This window comes from Acomys minous (assembly GCF_964271855.1).
Source record: "Acomys minous genome assembly, chromosome: 16".
Classification (NCBI taxonomy): domain Eukaryota; kingdom Metazoa; phylum Chordata; class Mammalia; order Rodentia; family Muridae; genus Acomys; species Acomys minous.
Genome location: NC_140498.1, coordinates 1,748,121 through 1,772,021, shown reverse-complemented (window position 1 = coordinate 1,772,021; position 23,901 = coordinate 1,748,121). Strand labels below are relative to the sequence as shown.

General features: G+C 52.6%; 4 protein-coding genes across 16 annotated transcripts; 3 read left to right on the top strand and 1 right to left on the bottom strand.

The window, feature by feature from the left end:
- Window positions 1-342: 342 nt before the first annotated feature.
- CHRNE (cholinergic receptor nicotinic epsilon subunit) lies at window positions 343-22,515 on the bottom strand. Of its 12 annotated transcripts, none has more exons than XM_084760793.1 (13): window positions 22,379-22,512; window positions 16,706-16,807; window positions 4,729-4,830; window positions 4,094-4,236; window positions 3,767-4,008; window positions 3,518-3,673; window positions 3,054-3,154; window positions 2,557-2,757; window positions 2,363-2,477; window positions 1,101-1,215; window positions 838-1,024; window positions 643-752; window positions 343-559 (listed from the first exon to the last, which is right to left on the bottom strand). In XM_084760793.1, exons 3-13 carry the CDS (start codon window positions 4,733-4,735, stop codon window positions 404-406), a joined length of 1,533 nt encoding a protein of 510 aa, XP_084616919.1. In that variant the 5' UTR covers window positions 4,736-4,830; window positions 16,706-16,807; window positions 22,379-22,512; the 3' UTR covers window positions 343-403. The 12 variants fall into 12 exon arrangements, with proteins under 12 accessions (XP_084616919.1, XP_084616920.1, XP_084616921.1 ...); XM_084760794.1 differs by lacking the exon at window positions 22,379-22,512 and adding an exon at window positions 18,297-18,672; XM_084760795.1 differs by lacking the exon at window positions 16,706-16,807 and having other exon boundaries at window positions 22,379-22,515.
- LOC311585528 (uncharacterized protein C17orf107) lies at window positions 1,209-2,312 on the top strand. Of its 2 annotated transcripts, XM_084760816.1 has the most exons (4): window positions 1,209-1,411; window positions 1,502-1,702; window positions 1,811-2,018; window positions 2,168-2,312. In XM_084760816.1, the coding sequence occupies exons 1-4, from the start codon at window positions 1,346-1,348 to the stop codon at window positions 2,206-2,208; spliced, it is 516 nt and encodes a 171-aa protein (XP_084616942.1). In that variant the 5' UTR covers window positions 1,209-1,345; the 3' UTR covers window positions 2,209-2,312. The 2 variants fall into 2 exon arrangements, with proteins under 2 accessions (XP_084616942.1, XP_084616941.1); XM_084760815.1 differs by having other exon boundaries at window positions 1,811-2,286.
- Window positions 10,221-10,549, top strand: LOC311585530 (large ribosomal subunit protein eL43-like; the record flags this gene model as incomplete). The annotated part of the gene is made up of 1 exon (XM_084760818.1): window positions 10,221-10,549. The coding sequence occupies one exon, from the start codon at window positions 10,221-10,223 to the stop codon at window positions 10,497-10,499; it is 279 nt and encodes a 92-aa protein (XP_084616944.1). The 3' UTR covers window positions 10,500-10,549.
- Window positions 20,488-23,280, top strand: GP1BA (glycoprotein Ib platelet subunit alpha). Its single transcript, XM_084760786.1, has 3 exons — window positions 20,488-20,494; window positions 20,691-22,864; window positions 22,982-23,280. The coding sequence occupies exon 2, from the start codon at window positions 20,697-20,699 to the stop codon at window positions 22,860-22,862; it is 2,166 nt and encodes a 721-aa protein (XP_084616912.1). The 5' UTR covers window positions 20,488-20,494; window positions 20,691-20,696; the 3' UTR covers window positions 22,863-22,864; window positions 22,982-23,280.
- Window positions 23,281-23,901: the final 621 nt, after the last annotated feature.

Here is a 23,901-nt window from a genome sequence, read left to right as displayed (position 1 = left end):
TCAGAGTTGGGAGTGCAGAGAGAGGGGCCTCCATCTATGAAGTAGTAAGTCTCAGGGATGAAGTGAGGTGGATGGCGCTAGGCCAGGAACCGCAGACGACATGACTGAGAAGGCCTGGCTCGCCTCAGCCCTAACTCTGTGGGACCCTCTGAGAGCGGTTAGTTTTCACCGTCTCCAGCAAGGCCAGGCCAGACTTCCCGGCTTCAGCATTCCTGTTCCTAAACACTGTTAGGTCAGGAGCAAGGAGGGGGTGGCAAGATGGAGCCAAGGACAGCCTTGTCCCAGAGGATTGCCTTCCAGGGCCTGGCCAGACCGGCCCACATGGACACACAACCCCTCCTGCAAGTTCACAAAACAGATTTATTGTCGGCAGGGGGAGGGGTGGAGTGGGGCTGGCACAGGCTCATGGTTGGATGCACGGCCGGTAGGGGAGATCGGGAACTTGGTTGAAGTAACCCCCAAGGAAGATGAGGGTAGAACCGACGCTGAAAAGCACCAAAGCTGCCCAAAAGCAGATGTTGTCGAGGGCCTTCCCCATCCGCACCCAGTCGGACAGTTCCTGTGAGGGACAGCTTAGCGAGCGAGGGAGGGAGCGAGGGAGGGAGGGGCTCCTGGCCACTCTCCCTCAACCTCCTAACCCACCTCTCCGGTGCTTTCCTGGTCCCGCGTGCTCTCAGCCACGAAGTTCACAGCATCCACACAACTGCGGATCTCAGGGGCTGCCGCCCCCAGGTTCTGGCAGAGGGCAGCTGCTAGGGCAACAACAAGTGTTGGGTCATTAAACAGCCGTTCGCAACTGGGACCGTGCGCTTTTGACCCACCAAGAGCAGCGCTCACCAGCCCAAGTTCCATGCCGATGCCTCTGCCCCTCAAACACGAGCTCACTCCGCGGCTTTTTCAGGATGAGCTCCTCTGCTCGGAGCAGAATGCCCACAGACGAGGCCCGCCTAGCGGGGGAGGCAGCTCGGGGAGCCTCTGGGGGTGGGCTGGACCCCAGGAGGCGCGGCAGTAGCTCCAATAAAATCTGCAGCCAGGGCAGAGATGAGTTCCAAGCCTGCTTCCCACCCCTGGGCAGTACTTTCTCCTGGACCAGTGCTTACTTGGCGCAGTCGAGGGGATGCGGCATGAGTCGTCGGTGTCCGCAAAGACACATTGAGCACGATGACGCAATTCATGACAATGAGCGTGGCAACCACCATGACGAAAATAAGATACCTGAGATACCCAGGAGGCATGATGTCACAGCATCCCACAAACAAGGCACTGTCTACCTCACACCTCCGCACAGTTTCCCCTTCCTACCCCCTCCCCCACGGCCTTTCTGCATCTACCATCCGGTGCGGCCATGAAGGGGACTCCCAGCAACTTGGACACCCTGCTGTGGGTCTACCACTTCCACAGCTCCACCGAGGTGAGGGTATGAGAACAGCCCACCCAAAGGCAGCACCGGACCAGCGCCACCTGCTGTGACCAGACCACTCCACTACCCCTGTTCCTCCAGGTGGCCCTACAGCCTCCGCTTCTATCTTCCCTGGAACTTGCTGTGGCCGCGGCTCACGAGTATCTGGTGCAAAGGTTCAGAGAGCTTAAGTCCCAGGAGCCCCAGGAAGCCGATAAGCCGCCCGCCCAGGAGGCCACCTTAGGGCAGGTGCTAAGAGAAGCTGCGGCCAGCGTCATGAGCTTTGGAGCCACCCTGTTAGAGGTGCAGCTCTGGGAAGTAGGGGACGGCAAGAAAGGGGCGGGGCGGCGGGGGTGGGGGGCGGCTGGGCCAGCAAAAGCAAAGACGTCTAGCCCCGATGCTCCAATGCAGATCTCAGCCCTCTGGCTGCAGCAGGAAGTGCAGCGACTGGACAGCAGCAACGGCTGCCGGAGCCCAGCCCCGGACGCTGGGGATCCCGGTCGAGCGCTGGCCCGCGTAGCCCTGGCCGCAGGGCAGGGGATTCGGCAGGCTGGAGCAGCAGCCGGCGCGGGCGCCCAGTACCTGATCCAGGGGGCGTGGCTATGCCTGTGTGGACGAGGTTTGCTCGGGTCTACCTCGTCCCTGCCTCAAACCCTACGCCAGCTGGGCCTTGGGGACCCAGTGTGTTCGGGATAAGGGGGTGTGATACGGGTCAGAGGAGGTTAAGATTGGGGAGACACTGAACTATATATACTGGCCTCTGAACAGAGATACTCGGGAGACCTCAAGGTGTCGTCCAGCAGCAGTGAGGAGAACGGGGACAGATAATCCATCACTGTCCCAGTCCAACCCTGTGTCCAAATAAAATCCCAGAACGGGACGGCAACAAGTCCCCTACCCCAGCCCTCTTTGGCTCCGCCCTCCATGCTGGCCCCATCTCTGTGGAATCCACTTTGAGGTTACCTGCCCAGCAGCGGCACGCTCAGAGAAGTCTCTGGAATTTTCTGGGCAATTAGGAACAAGAAGACAGTCTGGGCAAGCAGGACGTTGATAGAAACCGTGCACTTCTGGCCACCGGCTAGAGGGAGCATGCCGTGAGAGAGGCGAGCCAGGGAGCAAGCCCAGGCTCGGGTTTAAGAGTCAGGGTCACCCCTTACCCTGCGCAGGCAGAAAGTAAGCAAGCAGCACCAAGCCGGAAATGAGCACGCAAGGCACAATGATGTTAATGATGTAAAACAGCGGCTTTCGGCGGATGATGAGCGTGTAGATGACGTCGGTTTCTCCAGGGCCTTCTGCGGAGCTTCCCTCATGGCGGCGAATCGTGCCTGGGCAGTAGTCGATGGCCCACTCTCCGTTCTCTGCAGGACGTGGGCGCCATCAGCCCGCACACCTGCGACCCAAGCCCGAGTGGGGGGTGTGGCTGTCTGGGCAGCACTCGGGCCACTTGGACCCTGGGGCTGTCTCAGCGTGGGGCATTCCTGGCAAGGGTGTGGAAACAGTACAAGGGAGGAGAGAGGCCCAGCATGACAGTGGAGGCCGATTACAGAAGGGCAAGCTCCTTGTGTGGCCCAAATCAAGGCCGACGCTGAAAGCCCCCTCCCCCAACGTTAACTGGGAAAAGAGTTTTGGAGGAAGAGCTATCCATCCCCTTCACCGGTAAAAGCTGCGGTGTCAATGTCAATGTTGTTGATGGTGTCGCCATTGTCATCCACTGCAAAGACGAACGCCACCTCTTCAGCATTGTAGGTCTGGGAGCTGTGAAACAGGGCCAGTCTTCACCCCAGAATCTGGGACCCCACCCTGGAAGCTGGGTAACGGGCGCTACTCTTCTCCCCACACTGCCCCGCACAGCTGCTTCCAACCCCACTTCCTTTTTGTTTTGGCTAGGGTTGCTGACGGACTCACCGTGTTGTCCAAGGAGCAGCTGGGGCTGTGAGCTAAAACTACAAGACAGCAGCAAGAGGCCCGTGGCCGCCCCTGCTGCAAACCCGGGTCCAGCTTCCCGCCCACCCCACTGCCTCCACCCGCCTCCTTCACAAAGTCCTCCCCACCGCTCCTCCACCTCAGGCCCTGTGCCCTGCTGAGGCCCTGGTCAATCCCCTGCTTGATTGTTCCCACCGGAAAATGAGAGAGCAGTTCTGCCAGTCGAAGGGGAAGTAGGTGACCTCCACTGCGCACGTGCTGCGGTAGATGGCTGGGGGCAGCCAGCTCACATAGCCCCCCTCGGAGACCAGAACATTGCATTCGTAGGCCACTCCAAACTGCCCATCGATACTGAGGAAACCAAGCTTTTCACAGGCCCGAACCTCCTGCACCAAGTCCCCCAAACCCACTCTCCTGCAGCCTGGCCTCCTGGCTGACCCTCACTTGTTTTCCAGCACAATCTCTGGCAGCCATACGCTTTCTGAAGGGACCCGCAGGATTTCTATGCCTGCAAAATCCTCCTTGCTGAAGTTGAGCCGGTAGTCCTGCCAGTCCTGAGGGGGGAGGGGGTGAGCTCTGCTTCTCCACCTTGTAGAAGGAAAGGCTGGAACCCCTCCCACGGCTCCCCACATCTGACTCACGACTCCAATCCAGACGCTGGTAGTCAGGGTCTCCTCTTTCTCGTTCTGCAAGAGGAAGAAGGCTGCCTGAAGCCAGGAGTTGAGGCTAGAAGTGAGGGGATAGGCGTAGGATGGGGACAGGGAATCTTACCAGTGAGATGAGGTTGGTCAGGGTGACCTTGAGGTTGATGGTGACGGTGTCCTCAGGCCTCCTGACTGGCCGGCATTCTGGGTCATAGTTGTCGAAGAGATGGTGATAGAGGCTGAGCTCTTCGTTCCCGCCCCGGCTTCTGCCTTTGATGCACAGAGAAGGAAGGTCCTTCGTGCTCAACGCTGGGCATGAAGCCGCAGCCTGCTAGGCTTCTTTCTGGCCCTGGCCCTGTGGGGTCCTCCTGTGTTTATCTGTCTGGGGTTTCTCCTACACCGACAGCACTGCACCTGGGGCCAGCACTCTTGGTCTTTTCCCTAGTCTGTCCATGCTGGACTACAGACCCACCAGCTCCCGAGCCGTCCCTACCAAGGAGCGCCAGGAGAAGCGGCACAAGCAGAGCCCCTGCCATCCTGCTGTCTGAGGTTATTCTGAGCTCTGACAGCCTGTACGGGGGACAAGCCAAGGTGCTGTGGGAAGGGGCGGAGGGCGTTAGTTCCGGGCTGGGTTAGGGGACTGTCACTTAATCCTCTACCAGTTTGGCTGCTTCAAGAGGCAGCTGCCCCATCCTGTGTCCCTTGCCCCACCCCATCCCAGCATCCTTTGCCTGGGCTTTAGCCAGCTCTGTAGCCACAGACCTGTCATCTCAGGAGAGCAGCAGGCCTAGTAACACATGAAGCCACAAGCCTTCAGGGTTGGAGAGTCCCTTCTCGACAAGCAGTTACCCCTCTGCAGCTGCCCTGTGCCGGCGACGTGAACAAATGCGGGGGTGAACATCCCATGCCCCCACACTACCCCCGCCCAGTTACTTTTCCATTGCTGTGTTAAGACACCATGTCCGAGGCAACTTATAAAAGGAATCGTTTGAGGGTCATGGTTCCCAAGGGCTAGCGTCCATGACCATCATGTCGGGGTGCATGGCAGCAGGCAGGCATAGTGCTGGAGCAGCAGCTGACAGCCCCCATCTTCAGATGACAACCATAACTGGGAAACCTCAGAGGCCACCAGTGTCACACCTCAAACAAGGCCATGCTTAATCCCTCCCAATAGTTCCACCAACTGGACACCAAGCATTCAAACATGAGCTATGTGTACGTGTAGGGGAAGCAACCTCATCCAACCAGCGCCATTCCATATGCAATAAATGCTAACAGACCCTTGCAGGGGCCAAGTGACACTAATACAAAAAGCATATCCATAAAGACCTGGCAATAAGACAGGTGGTCACATAGAAATTAGTCTGCACTGAGGCACCAGACCTGGCAAAAGCTATGCTTTGGTACTGGACCCAACACCATCCCAGAATAAGCCCGCTTTGACCCAATGACTTCCAGCAGGACACCTGCTGTTCTCTGCCTTTCCCTGCTGCCACCTTATGGTGGTCACTAATGATACGGCTGTCTGACGTGCCTTTCCAACTGCTGTCCACACTACCTTGGTCTTGCTGTGTCACCCAGGCTGGCATTAGTCTTTTGAGCTTTCTGACTCAGCCACCTAGGTGCAGGGATACCAATCATGAGCCACTCCGCCTGGGTTTCTGTTTTTTGTTTAGTTTTGTTTTTCAGACAAGGGTTTCTCTGTGCAGCCTTGACTGTCCTGGACTTGCTTTGTAGACAGGCTAGCCTCGAACTCACAGTGATCCACCTGCCTCCACCTTCTGAGTGCTGGGGTTAAAGGCGTGAGGATGGGTGTGATGAGTTACTCAGAATCTGCTTTTTAAAAAGCTATCCAGGCCAGGCATGGTGGTGTATGCCTTTAATCCCAGCACTTGGGAGGCAGAGGCACCTTGTCTCAAAAAACAAAAACAGAAACAAAGCTATCCAGGTGTTCCTCATGGGGTAAGATGAATAGGAATAAACATTTCGATTTAGTTTTGTTGGCTTTTAAGGAAAGGGGCTTCTCTCTCTCTCTCTCTCTCTCTCTCTCTCTCTCTTTTTTTCCCTTTCAAGACAAGGTGTCTCTGTGTAGTCTTGACTGTCCTGGACTCGCTTTGTAGACCAGGCTGGCCTTGGACTCACAGCGATCCGCCTGCAAGTGAGCCAATCCCTGCAAGTAGTCCTCTGACCTCTACCTTCCTGGACAGACACACACCCCTGCCCGAGTCCCTTCCCGAGCTGTAGGAGCAGAGCAGGAAGGGTGACAGGGACAACCTGGGGTCTGAGTTCCTCTCCAGCTCCCCCCAAGCAGCTGGGGGTCGGGAACGCACCTGTGAGGCGGTCCTGGTTTGTATTGTATACTGAAAATCCCTGTTTCTCTGGGGTGTGACTTCCAAGCTAGATAGCAAGACCCTGTTCAACAGGAAGCCGCCCCTTCGCCAGCTAGTCTTGGCTAGCGACTCTGAACAGCTGCAGCTGCCCGGCCACAGAGCCACGGCTGCTGCTTCCTCGCCCTCCAGACCCTTCTAGAGGTGCCATCCGCCAGCTGGCCTCAGAAGGGCTCCTCCTGTGCTTAACACAAATAGCAGTTTCTCTTTCCTAGCAGGGGAAGTGGGTTGGCAGAGTCAGGCCAGGGAGTATTCAGGAGACACTAACCGAACACTCACACTTCCCTCACTAGGACTAGCTAGCTCAAGGCTGCAGTTGCTGGCCGGCTGGGCTCCTCCTGTGAGTTGCCTTGGTCATGCTGTCTCTTCATAGCAGTGGAACAGGAACTGAGGCAGCTAGCCAGTGACCGGAAGTGACCAGTTCCAGGGAGGGTGGCCGACCCCAGCTAGGACCCTAGGAATTGTCAAGAGGCACTCAGGAACACACGCTGCTTCCTCTACCCCTTAAGTGCAGCAGACTGCTGCAGTCACCGGCATGCCACTGAAGAGCCGGGCAGGGACATGTCGAGCCTTCAACAGTTCAGCCCCTGCAGCCGAGATCCCCGAGGCAGGCGCTCTGCTCTCTTGTGGGCTGGCTGCCCAACACTTAAAAAAATTATTGAGTTTGAGGCCAGCCTGGTGTACAAAGCGAGTCCAGGACAGTCAAGACTACATAGAGAAACCTGTCTTGAAAAACCAAAAGAAAAAGATACGTGTTTATTATTTTTTCTTATGTGCATTGGTGTCTTAACTTCATGTGTGTCTTGTGAGGGTGTCAGGTCCCCTAGAACAGGAATTACAGACAGGTGTTGAGCTGCCATGTGGGTGCTGGGAATTGAAGGGTCCCATGGAAGAGAGACCCTGTCTTGAAAAACCAAAAAATAAATAAATTAATTAATTAATTAATAAATAAAGAAAAGAAAAGTGCACCACTATGCCTGGCTAAGATATAAATAAATATATATATATATAACATAATAAATGTGGATATAATATATATGTATGTCCATATATACTCTGAAGTTTTATAAATATATGTATAATTTTAAAATATCAGGAGCTGGAACCCATGAATCAAAAGGGCTTGGATTCAGAGCTGAATAAAACCAGTATAACTGCTTTTAATAGACTGCATAAAACACTATACAATCATTTGACCCTGGCTGCGTCAGTATGAAGGTCCTTCTGATACAGTACAGAGAAAAGGCCCTTAACAATGAAAAACAGACAAGAGCCAAGTGCGATGAAGCCCGCGTTCAATCCCAGCACTGAGGAAAGAGATTCAAGAGCAGCCTGGCTACACAGTCAGACTTAATCTCCAGAAAGAGATGGGGAAAAGGGGCGGGTGAGAGAGGCGCACCAGCAGTCCCTGGGGGACTCCAAGTGCAGGCAAGGTGCCACCAGGCCAGAGCAGAAGGGTTCCTCTCTAGGGACTCAAAAATGAGAAGGGGCTGGAGAGACGCTCGGCTGGTGAGAAACACTGCCTGCTCTTCAAGAGGACCTGGCCTCAACTCCCAGCACCCACTTTCAACTTACAACCCTCTGTAAGTCCCAATTCCAGGAGATCCAACACCCTATCCTGGGCTCTCAGAGCCAGGCCTGCACACGGCGCACAGTTATACATGCAGGTAAAACAAATACAGCACACGTTTTAAAAGAAAAAATGTCCTCGGGACTTCAGAAGTACAGGAAAGTCTGGCCATCTTGGTGAAGGATATCTCAAATCAGCCCCTCACCTCAGGGGGGAGGACACACTCAGGATGACTGAGGACACACTCAGGGAGGGGGTAGTGGAGGGGACGAGCAACTCGTGTCACTGAGGACTCTGGTGACCTAAACCGCAGGGGCAGAGTGAGAAAACCGTCTAAGAAATCCTGGACAGCAAGATGGGCATGTTGCTATGCACTTGTAAAGCAGCACTTGAGAGGTGGAGGCAGGGGACCAGGAGGTCAAGGGCAGCCAGGGCACCCTCAGACCCTGTCTCAACAGAACGAACCAAAGAACCACAGTTACGAAGGCAGTCTGAGGTGGGACTCAAACAGCAAGAGGTGCAAGCGGCAGGCGATGCTAATGAGCAGCAGCCCTGTGAGCTTTGGTACGCTCACTATCAGTGTGGGGACACACGCCACTCGTGTTGAAAGTGGACGGTGCCAGGTGCAGTGGTACAGGTCTTTAATCCCAGCTCTAGGGAGGCAGAGGCAGGTGCACACAGATCTCGGAGTTCAAGGCCAGCCTGGTCTACCTACCAAGCTCCAGGTCAGCCTGGGCTATGTAGTGAGACCCATCTGAAAACAAAAACACAGAAACACAAACAAACAAACACCGTGAACTAGACAGCCACTTTGGAAAGCTGGCAGAGTCCTACAGTGTTAAGCATGCACTTCCCCTCAGGGTCACGCACAGTCCTCTGGGACTGCAGTTCTGGGGATCTGATGCCCCCTTCTGGCCTCTGCAGGTACCACATGCACATGGTGCACAGACACTCAATAAATCACTAAGACACAAAGAAGAAATAAAATCCAAAAAGAAGAAGAGAAAGGAGGAGAAGAAGAGGAGGAAAAGACTAACTGTGGAGTCTATATAAGAGAAGTGGTTGATCCCTGTGCCAGGAAATTACCTTAACATTATAGAGAGCTCCAGGCCGGAGCCAAGGCCCCATGGTCAGGAGCACTGGCTGTTCTCCCAGAGGACCCAGGTTCAATTCCCAGCACCCACATGGCAACTCACACCTGTCTGTAACTTCAGTTCCAGGGGATCTGACACCCTCACACAGACATACATGCAATACACATGAAATAAAAATAAATTTAGAAAGTTAAGCTGGGCGTGGTGGCACACACCTTTAATTCCAGCACTGAAATCCAGAGGCAGGTGGATCTCAGTGAGTTCGAGGGCGCCCAGTCGACAAAGTGAGTTCCAAGACAACCAGGGCTGTTGCACAGAGGAACCCTGTCTTGAAAAAAGAAAAAGAATATTATAAAGATGGCCACTCTCCCAAAGGTAATCTGGAAATGATTTTTAAGAGAAATGTGGTACTCATTTTAAAATGCATTTACCAGTATAAAGGTCTATGAACAGTTTTGTCAGTTTTGAAAGGATCATAGGAGAGACTCGGTCTACCCATGTCAGAACAGATCATGAAGCCATGGCCAACACCATACAGCAGTCGGGGGAGGCCCTGGGGCCTGGGAGAACAAGCAGGGAACACAAGCACCTGGGTCTCAAGGAATTAGTGGGCGAGGACATTGTCAACACAGTGAGGAAAAGCAGGCAGGCTGCTCCCACACCTCATACCAAGTAAATAGCAAACCCAGCCGGGCGTGGTGGCGCACGCCTGTAATCTAATCCCAGCACTCGGGAGGCAGAGGCCGGTGGATCGCTGTGAGTTCGAGGCCAGCCTGGTCTACAAAGTGAGTCCAGGACAGCCAATGCTACACAGAGAAACCCTGTCTTGTCGGGAGGGAAGCAAACCCAGATGAATTCAAGGTTAACAAAAAAGGAAAACTAAGACTAACTGAAGAAACTGTAGGAGTTCTTGTGATTTGGGGTGGGAATGTCTTTTAAAAAAAAAGAAAAAGGGGCTGGAGAGATGGCTCAGCGGTTAAGAGCACTGTCTGCTCTTCCAGAGGTTCTGAGTTCAATTCCCAGAAACCACATGGTGGCTCACAACCATCTATCATGACATCCGGTGCCCTCTTCTGGTGTGCAGGTGTACATGCAAGCAGAACACTGTATACATAATAAATACATGTTTAAAAAAAAACCAAAAGAGAGAAAGAAAGAAACCAACAACATGCCTCTTCGGGCTCTGGCTTCGGTTCCGGCAAGATGGCGAAACGCACCAAGAAGGTCGAGATCGTCGGGAAATACGGGACCCGCTATGGTGTGTCCCTCCGGAAAATGGTGAAGAAAATTGAAATAAGCCAGCATGCCAAGTACACTTGCTCCTTCTGTGGCAAGACCAAGATGAAGAGACGAGCCATTGGCATCTGGCACTGTGGTTCCTGCATGAAAACAGTGGCTGGTGGGGCCTGGCCCTACAACACCACTTCTGCCGTCACGGTGAAGTCTGCCATCAGGAGGCTCAAGGAACTGAAAGACCAGTAGAAGCGCTACCGTTTGAGACTTGCCTAGCCTGCAATAAATGGGTTAATTTACGTTAAAAAAAAAAAAAAAGAAACCAACAACATTGTATCAAACCCACTGCTATGGGTCTGGAGAGATGGCTCAGAGGTTAAGGGCACCGACTGCTCCTCCAGAGGACCTGGGCTCAATTCCCAGCACCCACATGGTGGCTCACAGTTGTCTGTAACGCCAGTTCCAGGGTTTCTGACACCCTCACATATGCAGGGAAAATACCAAGTCACATGAAATAAAAATAAATTGTATGTTTTTTAAAAACATTTATTCTGGAGCTAGAGAGATGCTTAGCAGTTAAGGGCCCTGCTGCTCTTCCAGGGTCCTGAGTTCAGTTCCCTGCACCCACATAGTGGCTCACAACCGTCTGTGATGGGATCTGAGGCCCTCACCTGCCATGCAGGCACACACACACAAACAAACAAGTAAATGGTAAAGAAAGAAAAGAAACTTGGGTTCGAGGCCAGCCTGGTCTACAAAGCAAGTCCAGGACAGCCAAGGCTACACAGAGAGACCCTGTCTCGAAAAACCAAAAAAAAAAAAAAAAAAAAAGAAGAAGAAGAAGAAGAAAGAAAGAAAGAAAAAGAAAAGAAACACGGGGTGGGGCTGGGAGTGCAGGCTCAGCCAGTAAATCCAACCCCAGGTCAAGCTCCATAACTGATGCAGAGATTGAAGGGGAGAAGTAACTCCACAAAACTGTTCTGGGACACGCAGAGGCCTTCACTGTACTCATGAAAATATTTCTTTTTCAAATAGTAACATTAAAAACAATGTGGTAGCTCACCCTGCTATCTTAGTGGGCTCTCGAGAGGAACAGAGCAGTGAGCTTTAAAATAAAGACTGCCTCGTCACACCTGAGCTGCTGAGAACCAGGTCCTGGGTCCTTGAGGCTGGACCTCGACAGTCGGAGCAGGTCCACTGCCACTCAGTCCACACGTTGGGTACCTCTGCTCCCAGTCTGGCACTGGGGACCGGAAGGTCCTGGAGAGCCTCGGGCCTCTGCCCTGTGAGGAAGCCCTGGAGAGCCTCTGCCATAGGCAAAGGAATGAATGAGTGTTGCCTGAGAGACAGAGGAGAGGGGGTTGGGAGAGAGAGAGGGGAGAGGGGGGGAGAAGAGAGGAGGGGGAGGGGGGAGGAGAGGGGGGAGAGACAGGGAGAGAGGGGGAGGGGGGAGGAGAGGGGGGGAGGGGGGGAAGCCCTTCTGAACACACCTTTTTGTTGTTGTTGTTTTAGAGGCAGGGTTTCTCCGTGTAGCCTTAGCTGTCCTGGACTCGTGTAGACCAGGCTGGCCTGGAACTCACAGCGATCCTCCTGTCTGCCTCTGCCTCCCTAGTGCTGGGATTAAAGGTGTGCATCACCACACCTGGCCCTGAACACCTTTTTATCTGGCGTGCTGCTGCTGGTCCTGTCTGCAGTGGGGCAGGCCTTCCCACCTCAGTCAGGGCAGTCAGGACAGCTCTTCAGGTGAGGCTCCTTACTCGGCTGATTCTAATCTGTGGCAAACTGACATGGAAACCAACTATAACACCTGTCATCCTACTCAGGAGACAGGGGCAGGAAGATCCCCGTGACCTTGAGACTAGTGTGTTCAAGGGCAGCCTAGGCTCAATAGTGAGACTCTGTCTTTTTTTTTTTTTTAAAGATTTATCTATTTATTATGCATACAAATCTCATTACAGATGGTTGTGATCCAACATGTGGTTGCTGGGAATTGAACTCATGACCTTTGGAAGAGCAGTCAGTGCTCTTAACCTCTGAGCCATCTCTCCAGCCCGTGAGACTCTGTCTTAAAAACAAACAAGGCCACAGATGGGTCAGCAGACAGGGGTGCTCAGTGTAGAAGGCTCAAGACCAGTCTGACCTCTAGAACCCACAGAAAAGGCAGATGTGACACACAACCATTACACCAGCACTTTTTTCCCCCCCGAGATAGGGTTTCTCTGCGTAGCCCTCACTGTCCTGGACTCACTGTGTAGACCAGGCTGGCCTTGAACTCACAGAGATCTGCCTGCCTCTGCCTCCCGAGTGCTAGGATTAAAGGTGTGCGCCACTGCCACCACCCAGCTGCCACAGAGAATCTTTTAAATTTCATTTTATGTGTATGAATGTTTTGCCTAAAAGTCTGTCCATGCATCATGTGCGTGCCCTGTGCCCAGAAGAGTCAGAAAAGGGGCTGGGTTCCCGTAACTGGAGTTACAGACAGCTCTAAGTCAGCATCTGGGGTGCGAAGTCAGGTCCTTTGCAGGAACAAGTGTTGGTTCTCTGTGCGCAGGTTTGGGGCTGACCACCTGGCCTGATAAACCAAAAAGGGGCTCATCCAGGGAGGAAAGTGACTCCCCTTCAGCAGCCTTGGTCTGGCTGATACGCAGGGCACGTTTATGTCCTCCTCTGGCCTCTAGGTGGCACCAGACATGCATACCTGCGGCAAACATACATATAAAGCAAAAATAAACAAACCTTCAAAACGAGTCCCTAAATTCAACCCTAACAATCCCACTGTGCCACCCTCAAACCTGCATTGTAATAAAATGCCGTTAGAGGACAGAAAGTTGAGTGTGGTGGCAAATATCTGTAATCCAGCGTTTGAGGCTGAGGCCAGCCTGGCCTACAAAGCAAGACTCTTGTCTCAAAAACAAAAAACCAAACCAAAACAAACAACAAAAAAGCTGCATACACAGAGAAAGGAATCGTCCTGGGGCAGGGGCTGTAGCGATTTACATAGTAACTAATCTGGCCCAGAGTGAGCAAAGTGCAGTCCCCTCTGGACTTGATCCAGGGCCCAGCAGACAACCTGCTCCTGTTTGCAATCCAGAGACCCCACGCAGGTCTCAGGTCATAGCTTAATCAGTGACTCAGCCATGCAAACATCTGCTGGAAACATTTTACTTTGCATGGACACGCTCTTGCTCTTATTCTGACCCAGAATTGGTCCCCTAACCCCCAACCCTGCCTTGGCTCCCTCCTTCCCTCCCTGTCTCCTGGTCCTCTGTCTCTTTTAGATAGGCTAGCTTCCAACTCCTGATCTCAATCATCTTTCTGCCCCAGACTCCCAAATGTTAGAAGCAGCCAGGTGCTGCTCGTCTTCAGACCCAGCACAGGGAAGCAAAGGCAGGTGGAGCTCTGTGAGTTCGAGGCCAGCCTGGTCTACACAGTGAGTTCTAGGACAGCCAGGGCTACACAGAGAGACCCTGTCTCAAAACTACAACACCTGGTGGTACATCCTCCCAGTGAGAGCAGGAACAAATGAACAGCTGAAAGAGAGGCCTAAACACAAACCTCAGAGGAGCATGTTAAAAGATTCTCACTGAAAATAAATCACTATACCAAGAGCCAGAAAAATTTTAAACTAAACTGAAGCCAGGCGTGGTGGCGCACACCTGTGATCCCAGCGTTCCGGAGGCAAATAAATAGATGAGGCAAATGGATAGATGTGAGTCTACAAAGCGAGTCCAAGACAGCCAAGGCTACACAGAGAAACTCTGTCTCGAAAACAAACCAACAAAGACAACAACAAAAACAAAAACAAGAGCTGGAGACATGGCTCAGAGGTTAAGACTGCTCCTCCGCAGGTCCTGAGTTCAATTCCCAGCAACGACACGGTGGCTCACAACCATCTACACTGGGATCTGGTGCCCTGTTCTGGACTGCAGGTGCACATGCAGATAGAGCACCATATTCATAATAAATAAATAAATAAATCTTTAAAAACAACAACAACAACAACAACAAAACCCACTAAACCGAAAAGTTAACAGATATCAAGCCCCAGAAGATGAAGACACTAGAATTATCTGAAAAATGTTTTGAAATTCCATGATGAAATCCTATTATGAGGCCTAGAGTATAGCAATGTGTGAGTGCCTGGATTCAATTCCCAATACGGATGGATGGAAGGAGGAAGGGACGGCTACTCTAGGCTACTCTAGGCTACTCAGCAGGAGCCTGTCTCAAAAGGTGGGGTGGGAAGCAGCTGTTGGGAGGAGGAGGAGGAGAAATAACAACAGGAAGAACACACTTTGTAAAAAGCCCTCAGAGGCAGGGGGATCGCTGTGAGTTTGAGGCCAGCCTGGTCTACAAAAGTGAGTCCAGGACAGCCAAGGCTACACAGAGAGACCCTGCCTGGGGGAAAAAAAAAGCACTGAGGCCTCGAGGCTGATAAAGGAGAAGCGTTTCTAACTAACCAGGCCTGATGGTGCTACACCATGCCCGGCGGGGTAGTGCTGTTACTTAGCTTTTGTTTTTTGTGTTTGGGACAGAGTCTCACCATAGCGCTAGCTGGCCTGGAAATCACTGTGTCGACCAACCTGGCTTCAAATTCAGAGACTGTCTTGCCACTGTGAGCATCAGGCATGCCCATGTGGTACACACACACATGCAGGCAAACATCTAACTGTATAACTTATTTCTTCTTTTTTTGTTTGTTTGTTTGTTTTTTCAAGACAGGGTCTCTCTGTCCAGCCCTGGTTGGCCTGGACTCACTATGTAGACCAGGCTGGCCTCGAACTCATAGTGATCCACCTGCCTCTGCCTCCTGAGTGCTGGGATTACAGGTGTGAGCCACTACAGCCAGTATGAAAACCTATTTTTAAAAGGGAAAAAAATTTTAAAATGTAAAAGATATTCAAGCCCATGTGGTAGCACAGGCCTTTAATCCCAGCATTCTTGAGGCACTGTGAGTTCAAGGCCAGCCTGGTCTACAAAATGAGTACAGGACAGCCAGAGCTGTTACAGAGAGATCCTGTCTCCAAAAACCAAAACCAAAACCAAACAAACAAACAAAAAAAGCTGGGCGTGGTGGCACATGCCTTTAATCCCAGCTCTCAGAAGGCAGAGGCAGGTGGATCTCTGTGAGTTCGAGGCCAGCCTGGTGGTCTACAAGGTGAGTCTAGGACAGCCAGGGCTACACAGAGAAATCCTGTCTCAAAAAACAAAAAAACAAAACAAACAAAAAGATACTCATTTTAAAACTTCTTTTTCTACTCATGGCTATTTTACAGAGGATACAAAGCACTCCAGGCCAGCAAGACCCTGCCTCAGAAACAAGAAAATACCTGGGAATCCACTCAGCGGTTAAGAACCAGTGGGTGAGCTGGGCATGGTAGCGCAGGCCTGTAATCCCAGCACTGGGGAGGCAGAGGCAGGTGGATCACTGTGAGTCGGAAGTCAGCCTGGTCTACACAGAGAAACCCTATCTTGAAAAACAAATGAAGAAAACCGGCAAATGAAAGCCATGATGAGGGGCTGGAGAGATGGCTCAGAGGTTAAGAGCACTGACTGCTCTTCCAGAGGTCCTGAGTTCAATTCCCAGCAACCACAAAGTGGCTCACAACCATCTACAATGTGATCTGGTGCCCTCTTGTGGCCTACAGGAGTGCTTGCAGGCAGAGCACTGTATATATAATAATACATGAATAAATATTAAAAAGAAAACCATGATGAGCTGTCACTACACACACATGAGAATGGCTGTGAGGAAGCGGTGTCCACATACTGTAGGACTGTAAAATGTCCTACCAACTCTGGAAAGCTGTCAGTCTTTTTCTTTTCCTTTGTTTCTTTCTTTCTTTCTTTTGAGACAGGGTTTGTCTGTGTAGCCTTGGCTGTCCTGGACTCACTTTGTAGACCAGGCTGGCCTTGAACTCAGAGATCCACCTGCCTCTGCCTCCTGAGTGTTGGGATTACAGGTATGTGCCACCATGCTGGGCTTTTTTTTTTTTTTTAAAGAAAGGGTTTCTGTGTATTCCTAGCTGTCCTAGAACTCACTCTGTACAACAGACTGGCCTCAGCTCACAGAGATCTGCTTCACCCCCCACCCCACCCCCCGAGTGCTGGAATCACAGGTGTGCTCCAGCATGCCCGGCTGCATTTCCTTATTTTTAATTATGTGTGCATGCGCCTGTGTGTGTGGATGTGTGCATGTGAGTCCGATGCCTGTAGAAGCTGGAAAAGGTGTCTATCATCTAGAGCTGGGGTTACAGACATTCGTGAGCTGCCTTCCATGGACTCTGCGAACCGAGCCCCAGGCCTCTCAGGAGCATTACCATTCTTATGAGCTAAGCCATCTCTCTAGTCCCAAAATATGACCCAGAACTTGTGGCCAGCCAGGAGCAGGAGTGAGCAAGATAAACACGTCTGCAGATAGCACTGTTCCTTCCCAGGCCGGGAGCCCTGCTCACCTTCTCCACGGTGCCCATCCCTGGTGTCCCCTGCTGATCGCACACGGTGTACTGGACCCGAGCAAGCTGATCAGCTTAGAAGCTGATGGGATGGCAGTGTTCCTGGAGGCAGGGATCAGTAAACAACAGCTGAGTGTCACACCTCTAGCTGCTAAATGTGGAGATCTAGACAAGGGACGAAAGCACAATTGGACTACCAAAATGTCTCTCTGGGTAAACGTGAGCCACGCAAGCCTGAGGAACCGAGTCGGAACCCGGAAGCCATATAAGGGTGGACAGAGAGAACTGACTCCACACAGCTGCTCTCTGCCTCCACACGTGTTCTGTGGCCTGTGGGCACGTGCGCGCACACACAAACATACTATAGCAAATACATAGTATTAAAAGTATAAATGTGATCATAAATTTGAACGTCTAAGTGAAATAGAGCATTCTAGTAGAAATTAAGTCAGTGCTGGCCAGCTGGCTCCTGAGGCGAGACCAGCCTCCCACCAGGCCTGGCGACCCGAGTAAGATCACCGGCCACACGGTGGAAGGAGAGAACCAATTCCCATGTGCCCTCTTGTCTCCAAACGGGTGTTCTGCATGTGTGTTCTCACCCACACGCAGTAAGCAAGTTCAAATGTCAGCAATCAACTACCCAGTCTTTCTGTTCCTGTGCGCTAAGGCAGGGAGCCCTACTGTTGTTACTGCATGAACCAAAACAGGGGTCCTGGTACAGGAAACCGACACCTGAAGGGAATAAAACAAAGAGCGCAAACCTCTTCTCTGTCTGGAAATTTCTTCAACTCAGAATCCTTGGAGAAACAGAACTTGCTTCCTATTTCAGAAGTTGAAAATAACCAAAACCTTGCCTTCCTTGGCTCTCTCGGCAGTTGGGTCACAGGCATGTGACCACCCAACTAACATCATTGCTTCATAATCTCAGACAAAGGGAGACAGTGCGGCAGTCCCTGCAAAACTGGAGGTTGGGGAGCGAAGTCTGGCTCAGTGTTGGGCCAACGCAAGCAAGCTTCAGTTACTTGGTCTTGCAGCAAGGGCAGAGTTCTGCTCCCCAGACTGGTTCTACAGCACAGTTCTGGGCACTGTTCCTGGCTACTAGCTCCACATCCGGTTTTTCTGCCCTGAAAGTTTTTGAGGTAGCCAATGCTGTTATGATTTTGTTTAGGAGTTGAGACAGCATCTTGTTATATAGTTCAGGCTGACCTCAAACTTATGTAGCCCAAACTGGCTTCATTTTCGCAATCCCCCTGCCTCAATCTCCTCACCCTCGCTGCTGCTAGGGTTACAGGTATACATCAGCACAGACAGTGTTTTAAAGACAGGACATTGCTATTTTGCACAGGCTGGAGTGGAACTCCCATCTCAGCCCACAAAATGAGCAAAGCTAACAGGCATATGGTAATACTCTGGCTCTTGTTTCAACTTTTTTTTTTTTTTAAATAAAACACTGGGATTAAAGATATGCCACACTGCACCGGGCCGAGGCAATGCATCCTTTTCCTGTGGCTTACAGTTGGAAACTGATAGCAACACAGCAGAAAAACCAACATCCTCAAGGGTTCACCATGATAACTTCAATGTATGCTACCTTCTGCCTTGTCACAAAATGCCGCCTTAGTTGTCCATGTAGCAAATGATGTAAGTGGCAAGTCTAGGAACGAGCTGCATCTGGCTTGTGTCTACTCACTGTCCAGTCACCAGCAGTAAGGAGAGGGCAGGCTCACGTTCACGGTGCCTCTGGCCAGCTAGGATCATTAGACAGGGCAGTGGACTCACACATGACGGCTGGCTTTCTGCAGCAGATAACTAACTCGGGTTTGCAAAACCAGAATAGAACTTCCAGAGGAATGGATTTTGAGCTGGAACTTGCCAGACATGTCAGGGTTAGAAAGAAGGTGAGGAGTGAAGTCAGGGTGTGGGAAAGAATGACCAGAAAAGGCAAGGCAGTGAATGACAGGGTTGAGCAGGCAGATGGATCTTGTAGCCCCCAAAGGCCATGTCAGGAGCCTCAGACTGCCCCCTGAGCACTGCCAGGGGCCACTGCTGAGTTCAAGTAGTTGTCAGATTAGCAAACTTGCAGTTCTTCCAAGGAAGGCAAAGCTCAGAGACCAACCAGAAGATAGTACCTTGGACTTGGGAGTGGCAGTTGGGGAGATGTGAGAGAAACCAGAGTTACACTCAGGAGGACTTGGTAGCTGGTGGGGTGTGAAGGTAGAAGTGACATAAGGGGAGCGCTCAAAACCATCAGCTAGGCCGGGCGTGGTGGCGCACGCCTTTAATCCCAGCACTTGGGACGCAGAGGCAGGCGGATCGCTGTGAGTTTAAGGCCAGCCTGGTCTACAAAGTTAGTTCAGGACAGCCAAGGCCACACAGAGAAACCTTGTCTCAAAAAACCAAAAGAAAAAACAAACAAACAAACCAAAACCTTCAGGTAAACAAGTAGTGTGGACAACAGAAGGGCAGCTATTTCTATTTTCTGATTTGTTTTGTTGATGTTGTTATTTTGTTTTTGCAGACAGGTTTTCACTGTGTAGCCCAGGCTGTCCTGACTCTCAAGAAGCTATTTCTCGTGGGTTTTTTGTTGGTCTTGGGATAAGGTCTGAGTAAACAAAGGATGGCCCTGAACTCATGATGTGCCTGCCTCTGCTTCCCAGATTGGGACTACAGACAGTCTTACACCTCCATGGCCAACAGATGAAGCTATCTGGGTAACGTACTCAATTCTTGATGTACTGGAGTTGTTTTGTTTTTATGAGAAGGGTTTTCCTTTGTGGCCCAAGCTGGTTTCAAAGTCATGATCTTCCTATCTGAGCCCCTCAAGTGATGTGCACTGTTCCTTGTAGAACATGTAAGAAGCCCAAGAGACAGTCTGACAGCTTGGGCCTCAGAAACAGGGTCCAGACTTGAGATAAAGAGTCAAGTCTGGCCGGGCGTGGTGGCGCACACCTTTAATCCCAGCACTCAGGAGGCAGGAGCAGGCGGATCGCTGTGAGAGTTGAGGCCAGCCTGGTCTACAAAGTGAGTCCGGGACAGCCAAGGCTATACAGAGAAACCCTGTCTCAAACCCCTCCCCCAAAAAAGGGTCAAGTCTGGGGCAGAGGTAATAAATAAAGGCACAGCCAAAGTATGTCCCAGGCACTAATGGGGTATATGCCAAGAAAGCCCAAGAGTCCTAGGGAAGCAGGTCTACCACTCCAGAGGGGTAGAGGAAGAGGGAGACACAGGATTCTGAGGCAAGAGGAAAACCAAGAGAACCAGTGTCACTCGTCGCGCTCCCAGGCAGGAATAGGCCTGAGTAGGGAGGCTGCAAAAACAGTTTAGAGTGTGCCAGTCAAGTGCCTAGTGGGCGCAGAGCACACACTGCCAGCAGTCCCCAGGCTGGCGAGGGAATCGGCTGAGGGCAGGCAAAGTGGCAGTGGAGTGGAAGGACCCAGCAAAGGGAAACGGGGCGTCTCTAAGAAGAGCTATGGAGGAGGATGGGGAGCCTGCAGGGACAGAGTCGGGGGTTGGAGAGTCTCTACATCTCTCCAGGGTGGAAGGAAATGGAGTGTAGAACCACAAAGAGGGCTTTGAGGAAGCTGTGGAGAGAGGTGATTAGGGTCTGTGCCAGGGTGGGGAGGGGGCACTGCGCCCTGGGCACAGGAGCTGGCTGTCAGAGTGTCATTTCCACCCCGTCTCTATCTCCTTCCTGCTCTTGGCCTTCCTGTCCTTGGAGCTGGGAGAGAGAAAGACCAAGTCACAGCCTGGAAGGAGCTCCGCGCCTTCAGAAGCCTTTTCTTCCTGACTGTGAGCTGCTCCTGGGAACAAGGGAGGGGGTGTGGGGAGGGATGGGACCCAGGGCCTGAGGATAGTGGGGAGAGAAGGGAAAGTCTGCGGGGTGTGGAAGCTGCTTCCGGAAGGGACCCTGAGAGTTCCAGCAGTGGAGGGCTGCACCCTAGGCAGATGATGCGAAAGGTGGCATTGAAACTCCCTTTGCCCACAGGTTCAGATGGCTCTCCTCATCTGGCTGTTTCTGCTGCCAAGCCTCTTACGCTCCCAGCCCACTTGTGATGTCTCCAATGTGACCAGCCTGCTGGATGTCAACTGTGAGAACAAGCAGCTCACAGTGGTGCCTGCAGACTTGCCCGCAGACACAGGCATCCTCTACCTGGGCAAGAACCGGCTCGGTGCCTTCTCCACAGCATCTGTGGGAAATCTCACTCATCTCACTCATCTGTACCTGGATCGATGTGAGCTGACGAGCCTGCAGACCCACGGGAAACTGCTGAAGCTGGAGACCCTGGACTTGTCGTACAATAAGCTGCAAAGTCTGCCCTCCCTCGGGGAAGCACTGCCTGCACTCACTCTCCTAGACGTTTCCTTCAACCAGCTGAGCTCACTGCTCCCTGGAGCCCTGGAAGGCCTGAGCAACCTCACAGAGCTCTACCTGCAGAACAACAACCTGAGCGCCCTGCCCCCGGGGCTCCTGGAGTCCACAGCCAAGCTGGAAAAACTCAACCTGGCCAGCAATGGTCTGCTTGAGCTGCCCCAGGGGCTCCTGGCCGGGCTGCTGAGCCTCAACACACTCTACCTCCAGGGGAACAAGCTGAGCACAGTGCCAAAGGGCTTCTTTGGGACCCTCCTCCTGCCATATGCTTTTCTCCATGGCAACACTTGGAACTGTGACTGTGAAATCCTCTACTTCCGCAACTGGCTCCAGGAAAACTCCAACAGTGTCTACCTATGGAAGGCGGGTGTGGATGTCAAGGCCATGACACCTAATGTGGCCAGTGTACGATGTTCCAACAAAGGTACACCTTTGTACACCTACCTAGGAAAGGACTGTCCTGCCTATGTTGGTGAGACAGACTATGATGACTATGACGAGGCCACCGATGCAGTAAGGACTGAGGTCACTAAAGCACACACTACCCACTGGGTCTCCTCAGCGTCTCCGACTTCTCTAGACAGCCAAGTGACTTCTTTGCCTCCAACCCAGGAACCCACTAAGAAACAATCCTCATCCACCCACACGCAGATTCCAGGCTTCACCACACTCCCAGAGACCTCGGAAACCAACACATCCCTCTATGGTCTAAAACTCAATACTGCACCCACCACTACCCCAGCCAGCCTAGGGCCCACCTCTACCCCGCCAACCCCAGAGCCCAGCACCCCAGCCAGCTCAGAGCCCACCTCCACCCAGCCGACCCCAGAGCCCAGCACCCCAGCCAGCTCAGAGGCCACCTCCACCCAGCTGACCCCAGAGCCCAGCACCCCAGCCAGCCTAGAGCCCACCTCCACCCAGCCGACCCCAGAGCCCAGCACCCCAGCCAGCCTAGAGCCCACCTCTACCCTGCCAACCCCAGAGCCCAGCACCCCAGCCAGCTCAGAGCCCACCTCCACCCAGCTGACCCCAGAGCCCAGCACCCCAGCCAGCTCAGAGGCCACCTCCACCCAGCTGACCCCAGAGCCCAGCACCCCAGCCAGCTCAGAGCCCACCTCCACCCAGCCGACCCCAGAGCCCAGCACCCCAGCCAGCTCAGAGGCCACCTCCACCCAGCTGACCCCAGAGCCCAGCACCCCAGCCAGCTCAGAGGCCACCTCCACCCTGCCAACCCCAGAGCCCAGCACCATCCCAACCACTCCAGTGTCCACTACTGTCCTGGCCCCAGTTGAGATGGCACCTACCATAGCAATCCCACAGTCCAACAGCTTGCCACATTTCCAAGTGATGGCTCAAGCAAGTACGGATACTTCAAAAAGCAACCCTTTTCTCAATGCTGACTTCTGCTGCCTCCTCCCGCTGGGCTTCTATGTTTTGGGTCTCCTCTGGCTTGTTTTTGCCTCTGTGGTCCTCATATTGTTGCTGACCTGGATTTGGCATGTGAAACCACATACTCTGGACTTAGGCCAATGTACTGAGTTGGCCACAAGCCCACATACCACAAGCCTGGAGGTGCAGAGAGCAAGGCAGGTAACTGTGCCTCGGGCCTGGCTGCTTTTCCTTCAAGGGTCACTCCCCACTTTCCGTTCCAGCCTTTTCCTGTGGGTAAGGCCTAACAGGCGTGTGGGGCCTCTGGTAGCAGGACGGCGGCCGTCAGCTCTGAGTCTGGGCCGTGGTCAGGACCTCCTGGGCACCGTGGGCATTAGGTACTCAGGCCACAGTCTGTGAAGGTGAGTGCTTTGGAGATTCTGAGAAAGACTACAGTGGATTCTCCTGGGATGTAGCCTGGGTGGGGGCCGAGGCCATCACTGGACACCCCATTTACTTTGCCCCCTCTTTACATCTAGGCACTCACGTCCAGACCTCACAAATCAGGAGGTGGTGAGGTGATGTGACCAGGTGATGGAACCAAGCTCCCTGTGTTGCTTAGAGCATTATCACTGCTGTCACTTGGGGGGGGGGGGCTACAAAAAGCAGCAGGGCGCATGGCCCCCTTATGTTCACATTTGGAAGAAAACGTGGAAAGCCATTCACTAAGATGGGAGCACAATCTTCAAGTGTGATAGACAGCGTTTCCCTGTTTAACACCTTCTGGTTTTCCACTGGCATTACTATTTGTATAATAAAAGTATTTTTAAAAAGACAATGTAGCTTTCAGGGGGACAGGCTGAAGTGTAATTCCCAAAGCTCCACCCGCCCCACGCTGATCCCAGATACCCAACAACCCTCTAGTTGTAGCTAAGCGGGGTGGGCAGGACAAGGTGTACCCTGTCTTGGTGAGTCTCCTCCTGCAGGGCTTGGGTACCCGCCAGGCTACCTCGAGCATCAACTCCAGAACAGAAACTACCCTAGAGCCGAGACAGTGCAGGCGGCAGCTGGTCAGTGGAGGTGAGCACGTTCCTCATGCTCACAGCCTCCACAATACAACATAAAGCTGGGAAAGGCTGTGTTTTCCTATTAGGTTTGACTGAAGTCTTAGGGCTCCTGTTTTCAATGCTGGATGTAATAGCACCTTTTCCTCCCTCGGATCGCTGGCTATGCCCTTTGTTAGTCTCACAGCGAGGCCTTCTTCTACACCTCAGTCATTTAAACCCAGGGCACTTGGGCCCGGTTAAGGAAAGGAAGGCTGTATTTTCCTGGCTCTAGAGCCTTCCAGACACCTCTAGATCTTCCGGTGAATCTGAGTCTCTTTCCTGCCATGAACTCTCCCAGGGAGGACAAACCTTAAAGGTTAGGCACCAGGGGCTTTTCTTTTCCTGGACTCCAC